The 26,607-nt window shown below is 37.6% G+C and overlaps 1 protein-coding gene across 2 annotated transcripts in view; it reads left to right on the plus strand.

The window, feature by feature from the left end:
- Positions 1 to 2,842: 2,842 nt before the first annotated feature.
- The window catches only part of LOC145717850 (serine/threonine-protein kinase WNK3-like), a 67,661-nt gene continuing 43,896 nt past the window's right edge, over positions 2,843 to 26,607 (plus strand). Inside the window, exons 1-2 of one of the 2 annotated variants that reach the window (XM_081808850.1) lie at positions 2,843 to 2,916; positions 22,526 to 23,178. In XM_081808850.1, coding sequence (XP_081664976.1) covers positions 22,642 to 23,178 — 537 coding nt within the window. In that variant the 5' untranslated portion in view covers positions 2,843 to 2,916; positions 22,526 to 22,641. Of the gene's footprint in view, positions 2,917 to 14,099; positions 14,182 to 22,525; positions 23,179 to 26,607 lie in introns of those variants that run through there. The other variant, XM_081808849.1, reaches the window with a different exon arrangement.

Consider the following 26,607-nt stretch of genomic DNA (forward strand, 5'->3'; position numbering starts at 1 on the left):
TAGAATAATGTAAAGCCAAATTACAAGTAGTTAATATAAATCAAATTTTCTATTTGATGAATAGAAACCTCACAAATGCAACCTGAGAGTCAGTGGAAACCAGTGGGTTAGAAAGGAATATTCCCTGCCATACATTGTTGACTAGCTATAATTCCAATTCCCCTTTCTGCCTATAGTGAGTGGCATTTGTTCTGAGTTATGGACAGGTTGCTTCAAACAGAAGAGCATGTGTGTCAAGAAAAGGTCTAAATTGAGAAGAGCCTGTGCTTGAATGGGGAACAGACTGATTTTCTAATTTCTGAAGTTTGTAAAAGTCACACTACTTTACATTTATTTAGCAAATGTTTGACTGTCAAAGAGGGACTTCTCAGAAGGGTTCATATCTGAGCAGGTTGAAGGGCTAACATTTCCAGGTATTGCTCTGTATTGATTACATCATGGCACCGCTCAGAGACTAAGGAAGAAGAGCAGGGCCACAACTGAGGGAGGTACCTGTTGATTTTCCTAAAGGTGGATGTGTGTAGTGATGGTGGGAGTACGGTAACACTGAGAAATAAAAATTGTGGTTCAATTAAAGAAAATGGTGGGCACAAGTTTCTAGTTACCATCTCAGTGGGAGTCAGGGGATACAAAGACTTGTAATAACTTGGTAACCTTTGAAACCGCCCTTTGGTGGTTGGCTGTTTCCTGTTTTCTCCATAGTAGTCAACAGTTCAACAGGGAAAAGGGACTATCTTAGGGGCAGTGAGGAAAGGAGTTTAGGAGACTCCATTCATTCTACAGCTAATTTGGAACACAGAGACCTTTTAAGGTAGGGTAGTGGCCCTATTTGGAGAAATCACACCTTGCTCTTCCAAATTTTGCCAGGATCTCCACAGGTGAAATTGTTGGACCTCCTAGCCCCGAATTTCATTCCTTTAGAGTCTCTTTCCATTGTCAAAAGTGGAAGATGGGGATTTGAATCTATTAAGGGCATAGTCTGGTTTTCTTACATGTTCTGGCAATCCTGGGATCAATAAGTGGCTTTCAAGAGGAAAGATGTAAAGACAACAAACAGGGCTACATAGCCACTCACCGTTCCACTCCATTTGGATTCTGGAAACCTCATATTTAACTTTATTGATGTTTTTTTAAAGAGCTGAAAAGGCTGAGGTTGTGAGCGCTACGGTAGGAAAAGAAAAAAAAGTGGAGAGAGAAGATTGATATAACTCTGTAATAGGGCCCTGAGGCTGGTCAGTTGTAAATATTAGCCTGGCGTTTTCCACACAGCCTCCTACCCTCAAAGCATCCTGCTAAAGCTTGAGGGGCATTTGAAAGAAATCCTGCCCGTTAGGAGCTTTCATTCAGTGGCTCAGATACCAAATGCAGCCTGGGGGATTGAAAAATGCATGGGCTCTAGAGTGAGCACACTTGGGTTCAAGTTCTGACTCCTCCATACTTAGTTGTGTGAACTTGAGCAAGTCATGTCTGTTTTCCCCTCCTGAGCCTCAGTTTCCTCCTCTATGGAACCAGGATTATTCATGAGAGAATGACAGAAACGATTCTGTACAGTGCATGATACAATGCAGGAAGCAGTTCTTAAATAAAGCCGCTGCGCTGAGGTTAACGTGTAGTGAAAGCTTGAAGGAGATAGCATTCACTACCAACTAAAGGAGAAGGGAGGTGAGCGGTAGGAGATGGTGAGAGCCTGCCTAAGAGGGAGGTGGCCTTTCCGCATGCGCGCAGTCTGGGCGACAAGCAGAGCAGAGAGGGGGCGGGGCTAGGTTTCTGAAGGGGTTGCTATGGCACCGAGGGGCCAGGGGAGGTTAACTGAACCCTTAAAACATTACTCCCTCCCCCACCCGTCACTGCCTAGGCCGAAGGCCATTGTTCCCAGCAAAATGGCGTCGGTAATTTCCCTCCCGGCCAGAGGCCTAAATAAGGCTGAGGATGGGAATGGGACTGGAGATGAGAACAAAAACTACAATTCCCAGGGTACACCGCACCCGCCTGCGAGGCGCAAGGCACGTGCCCAGGCCTAGCGGTTACATGCCGTCAAAAATCCGTTTTCATAGCTTCCCTTTCCCATCCCCACTTTCGTTGTTGCCCAGCCCCCGCGCGCGCGCACTGCGGTCCTGAGGGGTGGGGGGGACATGCCGTGGCCGTTGCCCTCGCAACGTAACCGGGAGACCGGTATTTGTAAATCTGTGCTTCGATTTCTAATCCCGAAGCCGGCAGGTATGGGTCTCGCGAGAAAAGACGGGAGTTGGAAAAAGGGAGTTAGGGGTGGTGGGTGAAAAGGTGCCTGCGGGTACCACATCTCGGCAGAGCTGCTGCATTTAGAGGCTTGCGGATAACAGAGTGGATGGTGGGTGGCTGGGAAGTAGTGTGTGCTTGGACTTCTCTTTTTTGGAGGGGAAGAAGGTAAAGCAGCCGTGGAGACAGAGCTTTTGAACACACAGGAGGTGTCACGCGTGTCTTTTTGGAAAGGAGAGAAGCCTTTCTCCTGCTCGACGCGCATCCCTCTCTCCCGCTGCGCTGAAGAGGGCGGGGGAGGAGTGCGCACGCTCTAGTTGGCTAGCCACTCGGCACCTCGCAGCGATAGGGGCTGTTCGGAGTTGGGGCTGCTCCGTCGGCTTTCTCCGCCCCTCCCCCTCTTCTTTCCTCCCCTCCCTTCCCCGCCCCCCTCCACCCCCCTCTCCTCTCCAGAATTCCCTGGCTGGAGTACGCGTGCGCCTGCTCTGCTCCCGGGCGAGCGCGAGCTTGGGCTCGCACCCCGCTCCCCTAACCCCGCCCGCTCTTTACCTACCGGCTGTAGCTGGCCCGGTGGGTTCGCGGGAGACGCTCGCGCGCGCACGCGCACACAACGCGGAGCGGAGCTCGAGACATCGAGGAGGGGAGTAAGAAGCATCCGAGGAGGCGATAGAGGAGGAGGCGGTGTGTGTATGTGTGTGTGTTCTACGGTGTGGCTCGTCGAGGGGCGAGCGGAGGCTTGAAAGAGGGCGAGGGAGAAGCGAAAAGAGTCCGAGTGTCTGTCCGTGAGAGCCTCTAATCTGGTGAGGGTACCGGGCCGGCCGGGGCTCTGGGAGAGAGGGAGGAGGCCGGGGGGCGTGTCTGGGATCCGGCTGAGAGATGAATGGGCCGGGGATGAATGGAGGGAGGCAGCGGCGGCCAAGAGTCTGTTCGGAGTAAGCGCCCTAGTGGGGGGCGGCTTGACCGAGGCAGGGTGATTGCTGTCGCCAAGAGGTATGGGACGAGGCCGGGCTTGGGTCTTCGGGGTTGTCGGAGCTGCTGTCCGTTTGAGCGAACCGGCGGAGAGGAAAATTCTAAGGGGGGAAGTGGAGAAGGGCAGGTTTGGGTTTGAGGTGCGTTTTTTGTCTTTTCTGTTTTTGTTGGGGGTGGCAACTTTGGGAGTTGATGGAAGACTAGGGGATGAGGAAGGTGAGGAGGATACATGGGGAGGCGGGAGATGGTTGACAAAGGACTGAGTGATCATTTAAGTGAGATTGAGGCTGCTGAAAGAGAAGATCGCTTCAGGTGTGGGAAGTTGAGTTTCAGTGGGTAATGGGGTGGGGGAAAGTGGATTTAATATAGAGATTCAGTTGATGTGTGAAAGTCAAGAGGACTGGATCGGGTGAGAGAATATTGCTGTGTGGTTGTGTAAGTGGGTTGGGTTCAAGGAGATTGAGAGGTGTTATTTGGGAACGGGTGGTGTTTTCTGTGACTGACAGCTTGGGGATGGGGAGGAAATGGTATGGTTTAGGATAAAAGTGGTGAGGTGGCTTCACTGTACTGAAAGAGGTTTTGTTGGACTAGTTAAGAGTGGTGAAACATTTATGGAATGGGCTGTGGGTGGAAATCCTGCACGTGTGTATCTCCCTTTCTTGGGAGTTGATAGACCCTGTTAAAATGAAATCGAACCCTCAAAACAGATGCGAGCGGTATGGCTATTCCTTCTTAAGAATTACCTTTGACTAAAGCAATTATATGAATAATAGGCTTTAAGTTGTGAAAATCTTCTATGTAGTAGTGATTGCGTCCAATTTGGGGAGGCATTGTTACCTGTTTTTCATTTATAGTAAGTTGTAATACCAAGATAACTTTTGAAGAGATCTCAGTATATGACACAAAGCAGCAGGTGTCTTCTAGACAGTCTCTGACCTTTAGATTGATGAGTCTAAAAATTGTTTAAAGTCAGCAGCCTAAGGGAAGGATACCCTGCATTAAAGGATAGCTAAAATGCGCCAAAGCTGAGTTTGAATGCTAAAGTAATTATATGTGATTTTTTTTTTGGTCATTCTGAATTTACCTTGTTTGAAAATTGGCACTTTTTTTTTGGTGTGAGTTTAAATTATAGCAGATTACTAGGACATTTTGTTCTCTGAATACATTACTTATCTTCTGGTAAAGATACCTTGTGATGGTCTCATTCTGTTCTGGGTCAAGATTAATAGTTTATGGATTTGTAACTTTTCATGGTTACTTTTTACAAACTTTACTGACATATACTTATTATCTTGGAAATGTTGCAAATTTGAGAACATTCCCATGCCCTTTTTCTTTTATTCTGCTTTGATGTTGCAAAGAGTGTAATCCTTGTTTTGGCTACCCAGAGTTTAAATACAAAAGCTAATACTATGTTCATATTCTCTTAGATTAAGATGAATACTTAGTGTATTAAGTGGTAGAGTGGAAGTATAAAAGCAACATGAGAGCCTGGGAATGTTGCACCAATTTTGGCAGGCAAGGTAGCCTCCCCATTTTGAACTAGATGTTCTTCAAGTTTTGAGGCTGGGAAGTGTAATCTTGGTATATCTGGGGAGTGGAAAGAGATAAGGCTGGAATCTTAGATTGAGGCTGGGGTGAAGGACTACCCTGCAGAATTAGGAGCCTTTGACTGTTTAAGAAGGGGAACAACACAAGCAGATTTTTGATGTTCATCTCTCTTTTGCTTCTGATGCCCCTGCCCCCCCATGCTCTCTCTTCCATTCCCTTTGAATTTGAGCTCATTCTTTTTAGACTAACCTCTGTCATTAGTTATTCCCAAAAGCCTTTCCTGCTCCCCCGCCTTTTTTCCTTTTCCCAGCATCCTCCACCAAGCTACATTAGGTGCCCCTCTTCAGTGGTCCCATCATACCTTGTACATATTTTTATTACCGTACTTCTGTCGGTAGGCAGGCAGGAAAGTTATTTGCCTTTTTATACTTAAGAGAGAAAATAAAGCCCAGAAAGATAAGACCTGCCCTAGTAAGTTAAGTGGTGGACCCTGGAATTTTGACTTTTAGACCAATGTTGAGTCTCATATCACAAGTCTACATTTGTTGATGTAATTATTCTATAGTGTTTTAGGAGTTAAATTTCTGTAATTTGGACTTTAACTTTCTTCCATAAAATACAGGAATTTTTCATTAAAGTGTTCATTAGTTCGCCAGTAAGTGATAAAGCCAGTGGTTGCATAGAACCAGAGTAGTCAGAAATAAAGAAATGAGAATTGTTATATTATTATAAGATTTCTAGTCAGATAATTTACTTTAAAAAATTAACAGAAGGTCTAAATTTTTGTGTATATGTTTGGTGGGGGGGGAGATTGTGTGTAAGAAAAAAAAACCTTTTCTCAGTAACGCTTCTTATATAAGTAGACCAGTTCTATTTGCAGATATACTTGATTATTTCTTTTGGCTAAAACCCAGAATACTTTCAGAGAGGTGGGTTTTTTCCCATTTTTTGTTTGAGATCATAAAATTTATGTCACTGTTAGGAGATATTTGATGATTGTAAAGGACATCTATAAAACCATTCATTCAGAAATCCCCAAAACTTCAAGAGTAGAATTTGATGCCATTTTAAATTGTTTTCATAGAGCTTGTCATGAGATATTTGGTTTAGAAAATGTTGAGGTTAAGTTACTGCAGTAGTGAGCCTTTAGTTCCCCTTCAGGGAAATAGTATTTTTTTTCATTAACAGAAATGAAATAAGATTGTTTTCTGTGTTTTAACCTGGTAACTTTATTGTGATAAAATTCATATAACATAATGTACCATTTTAGAGTGTACAATTCAGTGTCATTAAGTACCTTCATGATTTTGCACATCTAGTTCCAAAACATTTTCATTACCCCAAAAGGAAACCCTGTACCCATTAAACTGTCGCTTCCCATTCCCCTTTCCTCCCAGCCCCTGGCAACCACTAATCTGCCCTCTCTATGGACTTGCCTATTTCATATAAATGAAATCATGCATTATATTACCTTATTGTCTGGCTTTTTTCACTTCACATGTTTTTGAGGTTCACTAGTATTGTGGCATGTATCAGTATTTCCTTCCTTTTTTAAAAAGTTTATTTTATTTAGTAATCTCTACATCCAAGGTGGGTCTTAAACTCACAATCCCAAGATCAAGAGTTGCATGCTCTTCCGACTGAGCCAGCCAGGTGCCCCTATATTGCATTCCTTTTTTATGATTGAATAATATTCCCTTGTATGGATATACTACATTTTGTTTATTTATTCATCAGTTCATAGACATTTGGGATCTTTCTACCTTTTGGCTTTTGTGAATAATGCTGGTATGAATATTTGTGTACACGTTTTTGTTTGAGCACCTGTTTTCAGTTCTTTCAGGTATGTACCTAGAAGTGGAATTATTGGGTCATATGGTAATTCTGTTTAACTTGTTGAGGAACCACTAAACTGTTTTCCATAGTGATTGCACCATTTCACATTCCCACCAGCAATGTACAAGGGTTCCAGTTTCTTCACATCCTCACCAACATTTGTTACTTTCTGGGTTTTTTGTTTGTGTGCTTTATGACCATCCTAAGTGGGTGTGAAATGGGATCTCATTGTGGTTTTTATTTGTCTTTCTATAATGACTAATGATGTGTAGCATCTTTTCATGTGGTTGTTGGCTATTTGAATTTCTTCTTTGGAGAACTAAGTCTTCTGCCCATTTAAAAAAATTTTTTTTAATGCTGACTTGAAGGAGTTTTAAAGAATATATTCTAAATACTAGACCCCAGTCAGACATATGATTTGCAAATATTTTCTTCCATTCAGAGTTGTTTTTTTTTTTTACTTTGTAGATAGTGTCTTTTGGTGCACAAAAATTTTGAAATTTGAAGTCCAACTTATCTTTTTTTTTAAAGATTTTATTTATTTATTTGACAGAGACACAGCAAGAGAGGGGACACAAGCAGGGGGAGTGGGAGAGGGAGAAGCAGGCTTCCCACTGAGTAGGGAGCCCGATGCGGGGATGGATCCCAGGATCCTGAGATCATGACCTAAGCCGAAGGCAGACACTTAACGACTGAGCCACCCAGGTGCCCCAATTTATCTATTTTTTTTTTGTTGTTGTTGCTTGTGCTTTCTGTGTTATATTTAAGAAACCACTGCCAAATCCAATACAATGAAGATTTACCCCTATCTCTTCTTTGAAGAGTTTTATTGTTTTAGCTTTAATATTGAGGTCTTTGATCCATTTTGAGTTAATTTTTGTATATAGTATGAGGTAAGGGTCCAGCTGTATTCTTTTGCATGTGGATTATCTTGAAGTTTTATAAACTATAAAGTAGATAAGGGGATGGGAGGTATAGGCTTCCAGTTATGGAAGTAATAAGTTACAAGGATAAAAGGTACAGCCTAGGGAACATAGTTAATGGTATTGTAATAGCGTTTTATGGTGACAGATGGTAGCTGTGCTTGTGGTGAGCATAGCATAATGTATAGACTTGTGGAAACACTATGTTGTTTGCCTGAAACTAATGTAACATTTTGTGTCAACTATACTTCAATAAAAAAATACATAATACACGATACTATACATGTATTTAAATGAAAGTATTTTGTGGCAATATCTAATTATTCTTTGGGCATTTGTGGAGGAGAAATATTTCTAAATGCATTTTTGAAGGTCATGCTTTATATTTGAAGAGTGGGGATATTCTAAAGCTCTTTATGAGGCAGTGAGACTTTTGTGATCAGGAAACTTCAATATGGCAAGCTAGATAATCCTTATGGTAAAGTTACATAAGTGTTTTGTTTTCTTTTTTTATAAAGAGTATTATTTTTGTTTTCAGATTGTTTGTATAGGGTGAAATCTTTGCTTAAAACTAGGGGGAAAAAAGCAGATTTAGTTTATAATTAACAAGAAATTGGCATTGGATTTATCCTAAAAGCAGCCATATCTACGTGTTAGTTGGTTTCTGATTGTGGGCCAGCTTCTTGACCAAAACATATATCAATCAGTACCTTGTGGAGACTTTTTATTTGTAGCTTAGGCTATAATCACCTGTACATTGTCCTATTCATTTAGGAATCGTGTAAGATTATTTTAGTTCCGTTACTTGTAAAAATGAGAATTAAAATTTAGCACAGCACAATTGGTTGGTAAATCTCAGCCTCTAGTTAAGTGTAATTAAAATAGGGACGTTATTTTGAATTGTTTTAAACACTGGGGGGTGTGTTTAATAGAAGAATGGGAAATTGGCTTGATCAGCCCCAAGACCTATGGGGTGCTAGTTCAGCTCTGATGATATCCAGTGCTGCCTAGAGAATAATTTTTGTCCTGATGAGCTACTATGGCATTTCCATTCAGAGTTAGCCTTTGAAGGTTTCTAGCAAGAGAAAAAAAAAAAAAACAAACAAACCCTTGAAGATATGCGGTTCATTTACTAAGGAAGCTTTCAAATGTCCTGATAACTTACTCTGAAGCTGTTAGTCCAAATGAATTTTGGAGTATGACTTACCCAACATATTTGTAAGGTTCTACCATTCATTCAACAAATATTTATTGTGTTCCTCCAGTGTGCAGGGTTGATGTGTTGGGAATAGATGAAAAGGAAGCAAAGCAGGCAATGACCCTGCTCTCTTTGAGGTAACGTTATAGTTGGAGGACAACAGACAGTCAACAAATATATCAGAACATAAATGCTGAGAAGAATGTGTTTTTTAAAAGATTTTATTTATTTTTTATTTTTTATTTTTTTAAGATTTTATTTATTTATTTGACAGAGAAAGACACAGCGACAGAGGGAACACAAGCAGGGGCAGTGGGAGAGGGAGAAGCAGGCCACCCGCCGAGCAAGGAGCCCGATGTGGGGCTCGATCCCAGGACCCCAGGATCATGACCTAAGCCGAAGGCAGACGCTTAATGACTGAGCCACCCAGGTGCCCCTAAAAGATTTTATTTTTAAGTAATCTCTACACCCAATGTGGGGCTTAAACCCACAACCCCGAGATCAAGAGTCACATGCTTCACTGACTGAGCCAGCCAGGCACCCTGAAAAGAAATTTTTTTAAAGGGTGCTGGGATGTTAGAAAGAAGCCTCTTTAGCTCAGGTGGTTAGTTTGGAAGGTTTCTTTGAGATCTGAATGTTAAGAGACCAGCAATTCTTAGTATCCTTTCTGTTAATTGTTATTTTGTTAAATTGTTAATTTATCTCTTCTAAACACTTTAGGTTTCTTAATATTTTCAATGTGTGAGTTACGTGCTTTTGTTTCTAAGGAAAAAAAAAAACCCAGGTACATTCCTTATGAGAAGAGACCATGTTCCCAATTGAAAATGTCACTGGAGTAGGAGTCAGCCTGGGTTCTAGTCTTGCCCTCAGTGTAATCTTGTGTAAGTCTGTAAGCATCGATTTCCTCATTTGTTACTAAACAAAGCAAAAGCCCTACCTGTTTTGCAGGTTTTTTTTTTTTTGGCTAATTAAGTGAGAAAATATAATTTGTAAATTATACAACCATGTATGAAATACAGTGTATTCTATTAACACATTTTTGGAGTCAAAGTTTCTTGATTGAGCAGTATTTTCCTACCAATTTAAAGCTTTCATGTTTCTAACCATCTGGTAAATTTTAGCACCAAATATCTAAACTCATTGATTAATCAGGAGGGGTTGGGTTCTTAGAAAGTGGTAGTGTGGTAGAAAGTATGTTGGATTTAGAGCTAGAAAACTGGGGTTCCAGAATTCTCCTCTTCACTTACTAGCTTTATGACTTGGGCAAGACGCTAAACTTTTCTGAGCCTTCCTAATTTTCTGAATTTGGGGTAATGCCACATAGCTCTCAGGGTTGTTGTTAGGAGTAATTGAGTTAAATAGATGAAGTTCTTATGGAAACTATAAAGCAAGGTTTGATAAACTTTTCTGTAAAGGACCAGATTGTAAATATTTCGGGCTTTGCAGGCCATGAAGTCTGTTGCAACAACTCAGCTCTGCTGTTGTAGCAGCCATAGGCAATATGTAAATGAATGAGTGTGGCTGTGTTCCAATAAAACTATTTATGAACATTGAAATATGAATTTTGAATAATTTTTCTGTGTCATGAAATACTATTCTTCTTTTGATTTTTTCCCCAACCATTTAAAAATATAAAAATTTTTCTCAGGTTACCTGCTGCACAAAAACTGGCAGTGGGGTGAAGTGAGTTTGACTTGCGGGCTGTATGTAGTTTTGCCACCATTGTTGTGAAGTGTTAGGCAGAATAAAGTGTTAATTAGGGATTTGAGGGTAGGTGATTGGTAAATATAAAGCCAGGTGCCCCAATAAATATAAATTGTTTAATTTTGATAATGAAAGAAGATGGAGATGATCTCAACCCCTTTTCTAATTTGGACCCAGACATTTCTTCACACAAAATGAACATCTTTAATTGAGGAAATGATCTTGCCAAAGCAAAACTGGATGATGGCAGTGAGGAAGAAGATAGTTTTAGTGTTATAAACTCCCAAGGACTGTAATGTGGTTATGCATTGTATGTATCTGTGCCATACAGGACTGTGTATAGTGTTATGCATGTGGCTCCACGTCATATGTGGCCTCATATTATGAATAAAGAGTGGACTTGGGAGTCCAGTGCCTGAGTTGAATTCTGGCCTTGGTTTACTGGCTATGTGATTTTAGACAATTAATTTTTTGAGCCTAGTTTCCTCATTTGTAAAATGGGAATAAAAATATTATCTACCTCAAGATTTTTGTGATATTTACATGAGAAAAATGCATGAAGGGGCCTACGGTGCTTGGTAGAAAGCATTCAGTAAGTGTTAATTGATATTTATTTGGATTTATATTGTACATACCTTACTGGTTTTCTTCTTCCTTCAGTTATTTTGAGAAATGATAATATCCTTAACTGGTTCTTTTGTGCAGGTTGTTGATGGACAATTCTGCTTTAAAGGATTAAAATAACATAGAGGTAGATTAAAACCTTAAGGTCCAGGGACGCCTGGGTGGCTCAGTCGTTAAGTGTCTGCCTTCGGCTCAGGTCATGGTCCCAGGGTCCTGGCATTGGGCCCCACATCAGGCTCCCTGCTCAGTGGGAAGCCTGCTTCTCCCTCTCCCACTCCCCCTGCTTGTGTTCCCTCTCTCGCTGTGTCTCTCTCTGTCAAAAAAAAAATAAAATCTTGAAAAAAAAAGTAAAACCTTAAGGTCCACCTTTACATAATTTCTGCCCTCCAGTAGGTAACTATTATTAAGAGTTGACTGTAGGGGCACCAGGCTGGCTCAGTTGGTAGAGCATGCAACTCTTGATCTTGGGGTTATAAGTTCAAGCCCCATGGTGGGTGTAGAGATTACTTAAAAATAATAAAAAAAAATCTTAAAAAAGAATTGACTGTGAACTTGTACAGTCCTTTTTCTCTGTATTTACGTGTATATGCATATGCAAATAAAAAATAAATATGTTATGACTTGCTCTTTTCCCAAAGAATATGACTTAGGGCTCTTTTCATGTCCATATATGTATGTTCACATCATTCTTTTTAATGAATACATAGTGTTTAACCTGCAGGATAAATTAAGAGCATATCTTTCCAGGTTTTTTTATATGCATTTAGACATATGTGAGTACATTTAGAAACATAAGGTTTTGTGGGTTTTTTTCCACATAAATAATATGTTGTATATGCTACACTATAATTTGTTTTTTTTCACTTAATAGTATTTATGTGTAAGATTTTTATACACTAGTATATATCCATCTCTCATTTTTTAAACAGATGCATATTGTTACATAGTACAGATGTACCAAGGCTTACTTTACCATTCTCTTATACATGGATATTTAAGTTCTTCTCAGTATTTTTTGCTATTCCAAACAATGCTTCAGTAAAAGTCCTAATGCATGCATATTTGTATACATACAAGAATATTTCTCAGGTAGATACTAAAAAGTGTAATTACTGGTGATAAGTATGCATTAAGATATTTGGAATTTGTCAAATGTAAAGGCTATTCCAGTTTGTGTGCCAAGAGTGCATGAAGTGCTGAATTTCTCATATGCTTCTTGAAATGTAATATTAACAGATTTTTTGGCTCATCTGATGGATAAAAAATGATATTAAATTGTTTGAATTTGCATGTCCCTGCTTACTAAAGAGTTTGAGCCATCCTCCTATCATCCACGTATTGGCCATTTGCATTTCTTACTAATTTTTTTAGTTCTTTATATATTCTAGATATTAATGCTTTGCTATACATGTTGCAAATGTTTGCTCCCAGTCTGTTGCTTAGCTTTTAACCTTGTTCATGGTCAAATGGGCAAATGTGTTAGCTTTTTATTAATGGTCTTTGCATTTTGTCTTTTTATGAAAGCCTTTCTTCAGGTTAGAAATCTATTCAGCCATATTTTCTTTTAATAGTTGTATAGTTTTGCTTTTACGTTTAGCTCTTTAACCTACCTGGAATTTATTTTTGTGACTGGTTTTAAGTAGGGCTTTAACATTCCCTCCCCCACCTTATAGACAGTTATTCTGACAATGTTTATTATAATGTCTGTTCTGTGCTGAAACTACATTATTTAACTTAATATAGCTGTATTATATTACAGCTTTCTTTATATAGGTATTGCATATTTCTTCTTGAGTTTATTCCTAGATGAGTATGTTATAGCTCTGTTGCTCTTATGTACAGGATAGTGTGTGTGTATTTAAAATCTCAGTGACCTGTCTTCCTCCAGACACCCAGCCTTTCCCTCCCCTTCCTAGTGCTGCCCCCACCTATAGGTCCCTCACCTTAGAATAGCTGTTTTTTAAATTACATTTTCTAGCTGATTATTGCCGATGTATAGCAAAGCTATTGATTTCTGTTTGTTGATTTCATCTTTGGCCTTTCTGTTGAGCTCTCTTGTTAGTTCCTATTACAGTTTTTAGTTGATTTGCTTGGATTTTCTAGATAGATAATCATATAGCTTGCAAGTTTTGAATTTTGTGTCCTACTTTCCAATATTCATACATCTTGTTTTATTTCCTTAAGTGGTAGCAGCGATAATAAGAATTCTTGACTTATTCATGACTTTAATTATTGTTTATGTGAAAGATGCTTAACCTCACTCATAAGATAAATGCTAATTAAAACCACACTGAGATTCCTTTTTAAAATCTATTGGAGTGTTAAAAGTCAAAATGTTTGATAACACCTTTTTTGTTGTCAAGGCTATGGGGTAAAGGACACTTTTACACGTTGTAGGTGGGAGTTTGAATTGGTACAATGCCCATGGAAGGCAGTTTGGCAGCATTATATATAGATACACATGTATTATGTGTATTATTCTGGATATATTAGCATACTTCAATAAAAGTTGAATATGCAAATTTCTTTTGCTCCAACAATCTCATTTCAGGAAATACATATATACACACACACCCACACACATATATGCAAAATGTGCAATGCTATTTGTCATAACAAGTAACATAGCAAATAATTGAATACTATATACTATATAGGTTTTAAAAAATAAGAATGAGGAACCTCTATATAGTGACAGGGAAAAAATATCAAGTTGTTGTGACTATAAACAAAAGTTTGATATATACAATGCTACTTTTTATGTAGGGAAGGAGAAAGAGAACATATATTTGCTTATTTGCCTAAAGAAACTCCAGAGGGCTACACAATAATCTAATGAGTGGTTACCTGTTGGGGGAGTGGTGGGAACTGAATGGATGGGAAACAGCGTTGGGAGGGAACCTGTTAATTATATACCTCTTTGATTTTTGAATTTTAGGACTGTATTTTTAAAAATTAAATTAAAAATGGTTTCTTGAATTATTTCAACTCCTCCAAGAGCATTTTTGTTTCTCTTGATCTTTCTTTTCTTTGTTACAGGTTTTCTCCAAATGGCCGTCTCCTGATTCTGTCCATACTTAAGAATGAGCTAGTAGAAGGGCTGACTGGGAGTTCTGTGTACGGAGACAGGGTTGTCAACTGGTAGGCTTTATTTTGGGGTGAGTGGGTGGACAGCTGGCTATTAACACTTGGAGGACCCAAATACCAGAGGGCAAATGGCTTTGCTCTGGGGTGCCCTTGTTCATCTGGATTTGCTGAATTTGGTATTCTGTGTGCAAGGATTTTTGTCTTTGGTGGAATAGGGAGGAGAGTTCATCAACTGTGTCATAATTCAGACCTTCAATTAGTCCCTTTTTTTCGGCCTTTTTTTTTTTTTTAAAGCTCTGGCGCTTTATGGGATCACTTATCTCTGGGGTTTGGTCCTGCATGTCTTCTCCATCCTGGGTTGGAACCATTTCTATTACATATTTTAGGTTGTAGTATCCTTTGATTTGTGTTACTAGGCAGTTCTTTCCTGTCTGCTGTCTGTCAGAAATTATTGAAATCTTGTATTTCCTATGCCATTTTCCATCTGTGTCCTTGGCTTGTGACATACTTTTGTACTTTTTTTTTTTTTACCATCACTTTTCCAGGGTCTTGGAAAGTATAAGAGATATAAGCGTTCAGTTCATCTTCTTGAACCAGAAGTCAACAGTAGTATATGTTAAACTTGAGTAAACTGTAGGCTCCTTGAGGATAAGGACTTTTTTCCTTTTATCCCCAGATCCTGACAGTGCTTGGCACTTGGTAAATGTTTATTGATGTGACTATAGCTATATGAGAGAGAGAGGATTATTAATGGGAAATTTACTGTGTAATTCGGACAATTTATTAAAAATTTTTATTGAATTATACTTGACATACAACATTGTACTAATTTTAGGTGTGTACTACATAGTAATTTGACAATTCTATACATTATACAGTGCTCACCACAGTAAGTGTAGTTACCATCTGTCACCATACAAAGTTATCACAATATAATTGACTATATTCCCTATGCTGTAGTTTTCATCTCTGTGACTTACTTATTTTAGAACTGGAAGTTTGTATCTCTTAATCACTTTCCCTATTTTGCCTATCCCCTCACTCCCCTCACATCCTTGTCAACACTGGTTATTTCTTGTCTTTTTGATACTAGCCATTCTGACAGGTGTGAGATGATACTGTGGTTTTGATTTGCATTTCCCTAATAATTCGTAATATTGAACTTTTTTTAAAGTAAGCTCTGTGCCTAACGTGGGGCTCAAATTCATGACCCTGAGATCAAGAGTTGCATGTTCTACCTACTGAGCCAGCTGGGTGCCCCATGTTGAGCATCTTTTCATGTTTCTCTTGGCCATCTCTTTGTCTTCTTTGGGAAAATGTCTATTCAGGTCTTCTGCCCATTTTTTAAAAAGATTTTATTTATTTATTTATTTATTTAGTTAGTTAGTTAGTTAGTTAGTTAGTTAGTTAGTTAGTTAGTACAAGAGGGGAGAGGGGCACAGGGAGAGGGAGAGAATCTCAAGCAGACCCTGCCATGCTGAGCTCGGAGCTGGATCTCACAACCCTGAGATCATGACCTGAGCCGAAATCAAGAGCCGGACGGTTAACCAACTGAGCCACCCAGGCGCCCCTGTCCATTTTTAATTGGATTATTTGTTTTTTGGGTGTTGAGTTGTATGAGTTCTTGGTATATCTTGGATATTAATTCCTTATCAGATATGTCATTTGCAAATATTTTCTCCCATTAAGTAGGTTGACTTTATATGCATTCTTTCAATTGCTGGTTCCAAAAGTTGAAATTCTTGAGCCATTGATTAACAAAATACTGATTTTTATGCTGAATTTCTCATAGATAGAACCATAATAAGCTATGGGGGAATATTATTTCAAACTTTTCACTCAAATGCTCCAGGATTATATATCAAACAGGCTAAAGGAGTAGATATAGGGTATACATTTGTGAGATTTTTCCCTATAATTTCAATCTCTATGGAAGTGCTTTTGTAGTTATCTTTATACCTATTCCCAGTTTGTTACCATTTTATGAAGGAAAAAATGGTCATGCAAAGGTTACGATATACAGCTGTTGAACTTAGTAAGAGGCTTCAGTTTTGAGGCCTGATTTTTGTGGACTATTTCACTGAGGTATGTTTCTGCATTGCTGAATGTAGAAGAGATATTTCCTGGTCACTGAAGCAATGCCAACATGGTTTATTACTGGAAAGCTTTAAAAGAATGCATTATATACTTATCAGCCTTTCTAAGTGAGTCTACTGAAAATCATTTAATGTTTTTTAGAGTATTGTTGAATAGTGCTTTAATACAGCGCTGCCCCTAGGGGTCTTTAAGATGTAGAAAATAAAAGCTTCTATTTATTGATTATTATATTGTGCCAGGCACCAGGCTAAGTAGTTTATATGTATATTTTCATATCAGTCCTGTGAGATTTCACAAATGAAATCAAGAATGAAAGAGGTAAAGTAATTGGCCTCAAATCTCCTTTGAGGAATGAGAGGCAGAACCAAGATTTGATTCCCACTCCAAAGCCTGTGTTCTGAACATCTGTTTTATGGACAAGAAGCTAATGGATCATGATGGAAAGGCCTTAGATAGTCTATGCTTAGTGAAGTTCTTGGCCTGGTTTTAAAAATTTGTTTTTCATTATTTATTGATGTCCAGTCTTTTCCCTTCAGAACAGTGATTCTCAACCCTGGAGGCCAGGCTGAAGATAAAGAGAATGGACAAAATTGGGGGGAGGAGGGGAGGAAGATAGAGAATATAATTTTAAAAAGGCATATTTGATATTATGGCTTTGATTTTAGTCAAAATGTTTTAAGATTCTTAAGAGAGACATCATATTTTATTGAGATATAATTTATATACCATAAAATTCACCAATATAAATGTAAATGATTTTTAGTAAATTTATAGAATTGTGTGATCTTGATTTCAATCTCATTTTAGAACATTGCTATCACCCCCAAAAGATCCCTTGTGCCAGTTTGCAGTCAGTCCTGTTCTTATATACTTCAGCCCCAGGTGACTACTAATCTATTTTCTGTTTCTATAGATTTACATATTCTAGACTTTTCATATAAATGGAACCGTATAGCATGTTGTCTTTTCCTCTGGCTTCTTTCACTTAGCAAAATGTTTTCAGGGTTTATCCTTGTTGTAGCATGTATCCGTAGCTCATTCCTTTGCATTGCCAAATAGTATTCTATTGCATGAATTTAACACATTTTGTTTATCCATCAGTTGACAGACATTTGGATTGTTTCCACCTTTTGGCTATTGTGAATAATGTTGCTGTGGATACTTGTGTACAAGTTTTGTGTGGACATATGTTGTCATTTCTCTTGGGAAGATGGTGTCATATAGTAACTCAATGCTTAATTTGTTGAGGAACTGCTAGGCTGTGTTCTGAAGCAGCTGCACCATTCTACATTCCCACCAGCAATGTATAAGGGGTCCATTTTTCCACATCTTTACCAATACTTGTTACTGTCTGTCTGTTTTGTCATAGCCATCTTCATGGGTATGAAGTAATATTTCACTGTGGTTTTGAGTTGCATTTCTCTAAAGAGTAATATATAACATCTTTTCATGTGTTTATTGGCTATTTGTATATCTTATTTAGAGAAATGTCTATTCAGATCTTGAGCCCATTGGATTATTTATCTTTTCATTATTGAGTTGTAAGAATTCCTTATATAGGGACGCCTGGGTGGCTCAGTCAGTTAAGCGTCTGCCTTCGGCTCAGGTCATGATCCCAGTGTCCTGGGATGGAGCCCCACATCGGGCTCCCTGCTCGGCGGGGAGCCTGCTTTTCCCTCTGCCTACTGCTCCCCCTGCTTATGCTCGCTCACTTGCTCTCTCTTTCTCTGTCCCTCTGACAAAATCTTAAAAAAAAAAAAGAATTCCTTATATATTCTGACTACCAGTCCCTTATCAGATATATGATTTGCACATATTTTCGGTCAGTCTTTTTGCTTTTCACCTTCTCGATGGCATCCTTTGAAGCACAAAAGTTTTAAATTTTGAATAGGTCTGTCTTCTCAATTTCTCTTTTATCACTTGTATTTTTGTTATTGTATCTGGGAAATCATTGCTTAACCCAAAGTCACTAAGATTCACTTCAATGTTTTTTTCTAAGAGCTTTATAGTTTTAGCTCTTACGTTAGGTCTATGATCCACTTTGAGTTCATTTTTTTGTATGGTGTGAGGTAGGAGTCCAACTTTACTCTTTTCTTTGTGGATATATCCAACTGTCCCAGCACCTTTTGTTGAAAGACTGTTCTTTTCCCATTCAGTGGTCTTGGCCTCTTTTTTGAAAGTCAGTTGACCATAAATGTTCATGTTTACTTCTAGACTCTCAATTCTATTCCATTGATCTACAATTGACCCTTGAACAATGTGAGGGTTAGGGGCACCAACCCCTGTGCAGTTGAAAATCTGCTTATATAACTTTTGACTCTCTAAAAACTTAGTAATAATAGTGTACCAAAGCTTTACCAATAACATAAACAATTAACACATATTGTGTATGTTATATGTATTATATACTGTATTCTTACAATAAAGTAAGCTATGGAAAAAATGTTATTAAGAAAATCAAAAGAAGAGAAAGCAAATTCACAGTACTGTACTGTAAAATATCCATGTATAAGTGGACCTGCACAGTTCAAACCCATGTTATTTAAGGATCAATTATATATATCTATCCTTATTCTGTTGTTCATTTCTAATTTAATTCTTTTGTGGTAGGAGAGCATAGTTTGTTTGATTTCAGTTCTTTTAAATTTATTGAGATTTATTGTATATGATTTGCTCTGGAGATTTTTGCATGTATGCTTGAAAAGAATGTATATTTTGCTCTTATCAGGAGTGTTCTATAGATGGCAGTTAGGTCAAGTTGGTTGGTTGTATTGGCCAAGTTTTCCAGAATCTTTTTGTTTTTCTGTCTAGTTGTTCTCTCCATCACTGAGAATGGGATATTAAAATATTCTACTGTTATTATTGAATTGTTTATTTCTTTCCAGTTTTCTCATACTTACCAATGTCCCTCTTTGTCTCTAGGAACATTTTTGTCTTGGGTTTTTTTTTTTCAGAATTTAGAAGACTGGGGGAACACTCATTTCCCCATTCCTTTCAATTGTCTCTTCTTATCCTTATAGTTTGGGAAACCAGGTGATCAAATATGTTAGAATTATTATACCAGAGCAACACTACTATTTTTATATTAGGATTCTGAGTAAGATTTATATTTTTCTTTTTCTTTTTTTTAAGAGTTTATTTATTTATTTGTCAGAGAGAACATGAGCACAAGCAGGGGGAGGGGCAGGCAGAAGAGACGATCACTCCTGCTGAGCAAGGAGCCTGATGCGGGACTTGATGCCAGGACTCCGGGATCATGACCTGAGCTGAAGGCAGTCGCTTAACAACTGAACCACCCAGGCATCCCAACATTTAATTTTTAAAGAGGTTATGCAGTTAAAAATGTTTGAAGGTTTTTCCCAACTTAAATTCTCTAATTTTACCTATTTTTGTCTGCTTAGAAGTCTTTTTATCTTACATGTGGATCTCTGCTCTTGAGGTTTCTGGATAAGTGACCTTTAGTTAAGTGAAGTGAATAATATTATTCTTACTTAAGAATATCACACCTAAAATGTTTACATTTGGGAAATGTGAGTGAAGGGTATACTGGATTCTTTGTATATTCTTGCAGGGTTTTTTTTTTCCAAGTCTAAAATTATGTTAGAATAAGTTAAAGAAAAAATCTCTACCTCAGTGAGGCATTGTTAGATACTTTTTCTCACTTGCAGGCGATACTAGTCTTATTAGATGACTTTTAAAGTGTATTGATTTGGCAGTGTAACCTCACAGAGCACTTCTTAGCTTTGGTATTAACACAGTTATTTTCTAGTCCTGTCATCTGATAGGCAAATTTCTGGGAGTTTTTATAGACACTTCTTTTGCCTCACAACCATATTCATTTTGATGGTAAATCTTGCATTTATTATTTGCTTAACATGTCTTGAATCTGTCCCTCTTGCCACTATTTTCAGTGAAACTCAACATCTGTTTCCTGGATTGTGGCAGTAGCTCTCTAATTGGTCTCCTTGTTTTACATTGTATGGCATAGAAATCCTTGGTGACTATCTGCCTCTCTGTCCTCAACTACCTGTTTCTAATATGTGAGTAAACTATTCATGGTACCATTCATATGCACTTACTTCATACTGTTTCATGACTTTGCTTGTGATCTTCTCTTTGCTTGGATCAGCTAATTTTCTTTCTTCAAGACTCAGTTTGGTTATCTTTTCCAGGAAACCTTACTTAGAGTATCTGACTTCAGGTTTTTACATGTAGATATCCAGTAGCCCCAGCACCATTTGTTGAAAAGACTGTTCTTTATTAAATTTTCTTGGCACCCTTTTTGAAAATTAATCAACTATGAATATGTGGGGATTTTTCTGGACTCTTTATTTTTACTCCATTTATCTATACATCCTTATGCCAGTGTCACACTGTCTTAATACTATAGCTTTGTAGTAGGTTTTAAAATTGGGAAGGGTGACTCTTCCAACTTTGCTCTTTTTCAATATGGTTTTGGTTTTGGCTCTTCTGGGTCTCTTGAAGTTCTATATGAATTTTAGGATCAGCTGGTTAATTTCTGCAACGAAACCAGCTGGAATTTTGATAGGAATTGTGTTAAATGTGTAGAACAATTTGGGGTGTTTCTCCTTTTTGTTTAGTTCAGGGTTGGTTTTCTTCAGTTTTTCAAATTTGGTATTTCTGTGTATGCTTGGTTTGACATGACAAATTGTGTCTTTTGAGGCACATAACATGATAATAGGTATATAGGCTTAACTTTGTGATGCACGTTTGTGGTGGGAAGGGAAGAATTTTCTTATTGGTAGCTTGACCATTTGTGAAAAACTTTTCCTTATAGATTCCACATATTTCCACATGTTCATTGTGGAAAGTTTTAGAAAATACAAGAAAACAGAAAGAAAAAAAGTTCATAATTCCACCATTCAGAGTTAATATAGTGTGTACATGTGTGTATGGAAGCTTGTTGTATATATTTATTTCATTTAACCATATAACATATAGGGAATGTCTTTTCATCTCACTAAAAACTGCAGTTTTTTTAAAAATTTTTTTGTTTTTTAGGTAGGCTCCATGCCCAACATGGGGCTTGCACTCATGACCCTGTGATCAAGAGTCACACGTTCTACCAGCTGAGCCAGCCAGACGCCCCAAAACTGCAGTGTTTCTTAATGCTGTGTCACATCTCATTTTGATATTTAACTAAACCCCTATTAGGCTTATGTTTAGGATCGTTTTTCCAAATTGTAAGTGCTATAGTTAAATCTTTGCCCAGATTCTTGACTATTTTCTGAGGCAAGTTCCTATAAGTAGAATTGCTGGTTCAAGAGGATGCATATTTTTAAGTCTTTCTTGCCATTTTTTTAGTGTAGTGTGTTACTATTTGACAGCAGTTTCTTTCTGTTAATATTTGAGAGTAAGCTCACTAACAAGTATTTACATTATTTGGAACTACCATCAGATATTCATAGCAACATTATTCACAATAGTTAAAAGGTAAAAAACAAAACAAAACAAAAACCAATCCATTGACCAGATGAATGGAGAAACAAAATGTGGTCTATCCACACAATGGAATATTGTTGAGCCTTAAAAAGGAATAAAATTCTGATACATGCTACAACATGAATGAACTTTAAGCATTACATGAAGTGAACTAAGCAAGACACAAAAGGACAAATATTGTATGATTCCACTTATATGAAGTACCTAGAATAAGCAAGTTCATAGGGACAGAAAGTAGAATAGAGATTACCAGAGGCTGGGGAGATAGGGAGTTTAATGGATATAGAATTTCAGTTTGGAATGATGAAAAAGTTCTGGAAATGGATAGTGGTAGTGATTGTACAACAGTGTGAATGTACTTAATGCCACTGAATTGTATGCCGAAAAATGGTTAAATGTTAATTTGATATTAAGTATATTTTACCACAATTAAAAAATACTACAATTGGATTAATTTCAGAATTTTAGATAAAAACCACTCACTGAGAAATTATGTACTTATTTTACTTATTGTGTGTTACCTTGTAGCTAAGTTCTGGATACTTGTTTTAAATATGATGGATTGATAGATGGTGCTGAGAACTAAGTTCTTAACCAACATTCATGCAATATGAAGATTTATTGGGCTATATATGCCAAGTAGTGTGCTAGGCACTGAGGACTGTGGTGGTAAACAAGATAAGACACAGTCCCTAGAGTCTCCTGGTTGCTAAGATTGAACAGAAAAAGAACAAACTTCTTATTAAGAAAAAAGGGATTAAACAATCAGGTGACTTGTTTTCTCCTTAATGATTTCCTTTGTGGGGTGATTTTAAAATATCCTTTCCCTCCCCTTCAGGTTGCTATGGAAACATGACTAAATAAACGGAAGTCCATTCTGATAATTCTGATACCTGAGATGTAACTGGACTAAAGAGTGGAACAGAAAAAATTTTAGTGCCAACCTCAATTACAATGGCTACTGATTCAGGAGAGCCAGCTAGCACAGAAGATTCTGAGAAACCTGATGGAGTTTCACTGGAAGACAGAGCTCCTCAGCTTGCAGCAACTTTGACAGTGGAAACTAGACTGAAAGAAAAAAATCGTACCTTCTCTGCTTCTGGGGAAACTATAGAAAGGAAGAGATTCTTCCGAAAGAGTGTTGAGATGATGGAAGATGATAAAGTTGCTGCATCTTCCTCCAAAGATGAGAGAATGAAGACCACAACAAATATTCCAAGAGTAGAAAAGCTTCCTACAAATGTGCTAGGAGGTGGACAAGAAGTTAAATACGAACAGTGTTCAAAAGCAACTTCAGAGTCCTCAAAAGATTGTCTCAAGGAGAAAAATGAAAAGGAAATGGAAGAAGAAGCAGAAATGAAGGCCGTAGCTACTTCTCCTAGTGGCAGGTTCCTGAAATTCGACATAGAGCTGGGAAGAGGAGCATTTAAAACAGTATATAAAGGATTGGACACTGAAACATGGGTTGAGGTTGCTTGGTGTGAGCTGCAGGTGGGTATATAATCTTCTTGGTTTTAATAAATTCCAGTTTTAGCAGGCCTGGCCTTCTGAGTGATCCAGGATTAATATATATCATGGATTAAAATAAAATGAAAGGCTTGTCCCCCAGCTCCCTGAAATTATGCTCTTTTCCTAGATCCTCTTAGGAGCTCATGGCAGCCTTTTTTTCCTCCTGTTGTTTTCCTTCCTGTTTTAAAGGGGGAAAAATCTATCAATGCTTTCTTTAAGAAAATGCTCTTAATTTATTAACATTGGGAAATCCCCCAAACTCTTGAGGTCTCATTTTGAAAACTTTTAGTAAGTTTTAGTTAGTTGCCTTATTAGTTAATTGATTGTTGTACTAAGTATTTGGGAATGTGATATGTCAGGGATATATTTACTGTGATACCTCCCTTTTCTCTTTTTCTTTCAACAAATTTTTGGGTTCATATGGTGTTTTTCAGAACAGAAAATGTTATGCTTGATTCTTTGAGGATTTCTATAATACAAACTTGTCCATGCTTTAAATTTACCTCAAAGAGCATCTCTGGAAGAAATAATCACCAGAACCTACTGAGGTTAGTCAACTGGAATGTGTTTAGAAAGGAGAAATGAAAACAACAGGAGACTAGTTGAATTTCCTCGATATTTGGTTTCATAATATTTGTGTGGTACTTTTAACTAATGAAGGACTAAATGGGGACAGAACATCATAGAAGGGGTTATAATAAGAATAGTTTCAGACAGATATAGTTCAAATATAAAGAAAACTTTTGTGACCTCAGTCAGCCCATGGGAAATGTCAGTGTTCACATGAGATGCTTAAAATTAAGATTGAATAGAGCAAGTCACTAAGTACAGGTTTTTGTTGTTATTCAGATTCCAATGGTCTCTGTGCATGTGGATGTGTTTGTAGGTGCTGTGATTTCACCCATTCTGAATTTGCTCTAGGTTGCCTTTTAGATAGGTTGAAATTTAGTCCAGGTCTCTGCATTTCTAGGGAGCTTTTTGTTGAACAACATGGTTTTGAAACTTCACTGTAAGAGTTAGTGTTTGCTTCATATGCGGATTCCAGAGCCTATTGTCAGAGATTCAGATTCAGTAAGTCTGGGGTGGGATATAAGACTGCAATTTTAACAAGCTTTCAAAAGTGCTTTGAATGTAGGAAGTCCCTTGGCTCTCTGGAATGCAAGTTACCTAGCAGTCAAGCCATTCTAGTAGTTCTTGAAAGGTGTATGCATCTGTGGGTTTCCTTGGTTTTCTTTTCACCCCCTTCTTCCCCTTTCAGAATTTTATAAGGTCTGTGTCATAGTAGAAATATTAGGTCATGTGAACAAATAAACTTCAAAATCACCTGAAATTCCACTATTTTGAGGATGCTTTTAAACAGTATATATCTTTCTGGACTCTTTTTTTTTTTTTTTTTAAATATGTGTATGACTATTTTTTCCCCACAAAGTGGGATCGTTACTGTAAGGTTTTGAAAACCTTTTCTTTTTACTTATCATGAACATCTTTTCATTACCAGTAATTGTGAATTAAATTATTATTTTTAATAGACACCTTTATAAGTTATTTAATCAGTCCTCTTTTGATGGACATCTAGAATTTTCTCCAGTATTTCACTATTATAAATATGGTTGTGATCAACATTCTTGTATATATAGTGAAAATTATGTACATTTTAATTTCCTCTCTGCATTGTGATGTTGGTAACACTCATCTTTTAGTGATACTCTGTCTGTAAATGGGGGAAATCATTTCCATTCACTTGGTAGTAGGATAAAGAGTAAAGATATGTCAAATATTTTGCAAATTGTATACCCTAGCTATGCTAAAGGATGCTTAGGTAAAACTTAAAATATTCTAGTGGTAGGGACCGCTTTGGGGAGTGCCTTCTATCATTCATCTGAAAAGACTGAAAGAGCCCATAAAGTCTTACTACTCAAAGTGTGGTCCCTGGACCAGCAGCATAGACATCAGCTTGTTAGAACTACAGGTTCCTACGTCTCATCCCAGACCTACGAAATCAGAATCTGCTTCTTATGACATCCGCAGGTGATTTGTATGCACAGTAATGTTTGAAAAGCCGTGAAAGAAGGGACCACCCGTCCAAGAGCTAGCTGAATCAGAGGAGGAATTCCCTTAATACACCAACATGAGCTTTATATTATATCGTAGATACTGATTCCTGCTATCTGCTCCAGACTTTCCAAATCAGAATCTCTAAGAGATGGGCCCCAGGAACTTATTTTTTGAAAGTTCCCCAGGTGATTGGACACATAGCCAGATTTGGTAATATCTAATGTGGAGCGAACATTGTAAATATATAAAATACATTTTAACTTACATCAAGAACAGTTGCACTTTTCTATTCTGAAAGGAATGTCAGAATTAGTGGACTTAACTGATACAAATTTTAGACATAATTTTCTGCATATTTGGAATTGGGAAAAACTAACTTATGAGTATTATGCAGTTTGTAATGTATAATTTCTCATATTTTTTCACAAAGTGTTCTTCGTTATATAAACAATTTTGTAGAAAAACATCCCAGTCAATAATTTAAATGTTGAAAGTATTCCAAATTCTTCTCCAATCTTTGTTTATGTTTGTGTGTGTGTGTGTGTATAATATATAAAATTACTATGTCCATACTTTTGTTATCAATTAGATATGTATTTTCTATTTATTAACATCATTAAAATATTTAAATTATATTTTATTGCATTCATAACGCCTCTTGCTTAAATCTGCTTCCCTGAAATTAGGCAGTTCTTTTTTTAATTTTATTTTTGCATGTTTGATTTAACAGCTTGACAAAGGCTTTTATACCTTTTTCTCTTGATGGCATTTTCCCCCACTGTGGATATTTGAGCCTTGTGTAACAGTTGTTAAAAGCTCCATATCCATTTGTTTGGAATACATTGACCTTATGGCAGTGCAAAGAACCAGGAGAGAGAGATTTTACTGCAGATATTTGACTTTGAGGATGTTAAACAAACAAACCTTTTGATGATGTAGGTCAGATTTAGGATTTGGCCATAAACATCTGCATTTCAACAGTTTGTCATATTTTATGGTTTCCATAACTTGATTTATGCATTAGTGGAAGGGCTGACCTATTGTTCTTTGTTGCTAAACTACTTGGTAAATTGGTAATTTACTGTGAGTGAGGGTTTTCAGTCATAAGTGCTGTTGGAAGACTGTTTGTTTTAGTTCATGATGTTGAAAGACCTTGGTCAGATGTTACTGAAAGGCTTGTTTAGTAACTCTTAGAAGGAGTCAATCACAAAAAATTTGCAGTATTTTCCTCTTCCACTAACAACTTGAGAATCAACAGCACTCCTTTTACACATGGAAACATAACCAGTTTTTGCTTTACTATAATTTGGAAAAAATACTTCCACTAGTGCATTTGTCATTTGTTTTCTTGATGGA

Source organism: Leptonychotes weddellii, chromosome X, assembly GCF_054177405.1.
Source record: "Leptonychotes weddellii isolate Sample4059 chromosome X, ASM5417740v2, whole genome shotgun sequence".
Lineage (NCBI taxonomy): Eukaryota > Metazoa > Chordata > Mammalia > Carnivora > Phocidae > Leptonychotes > Leptonychotes weddellii.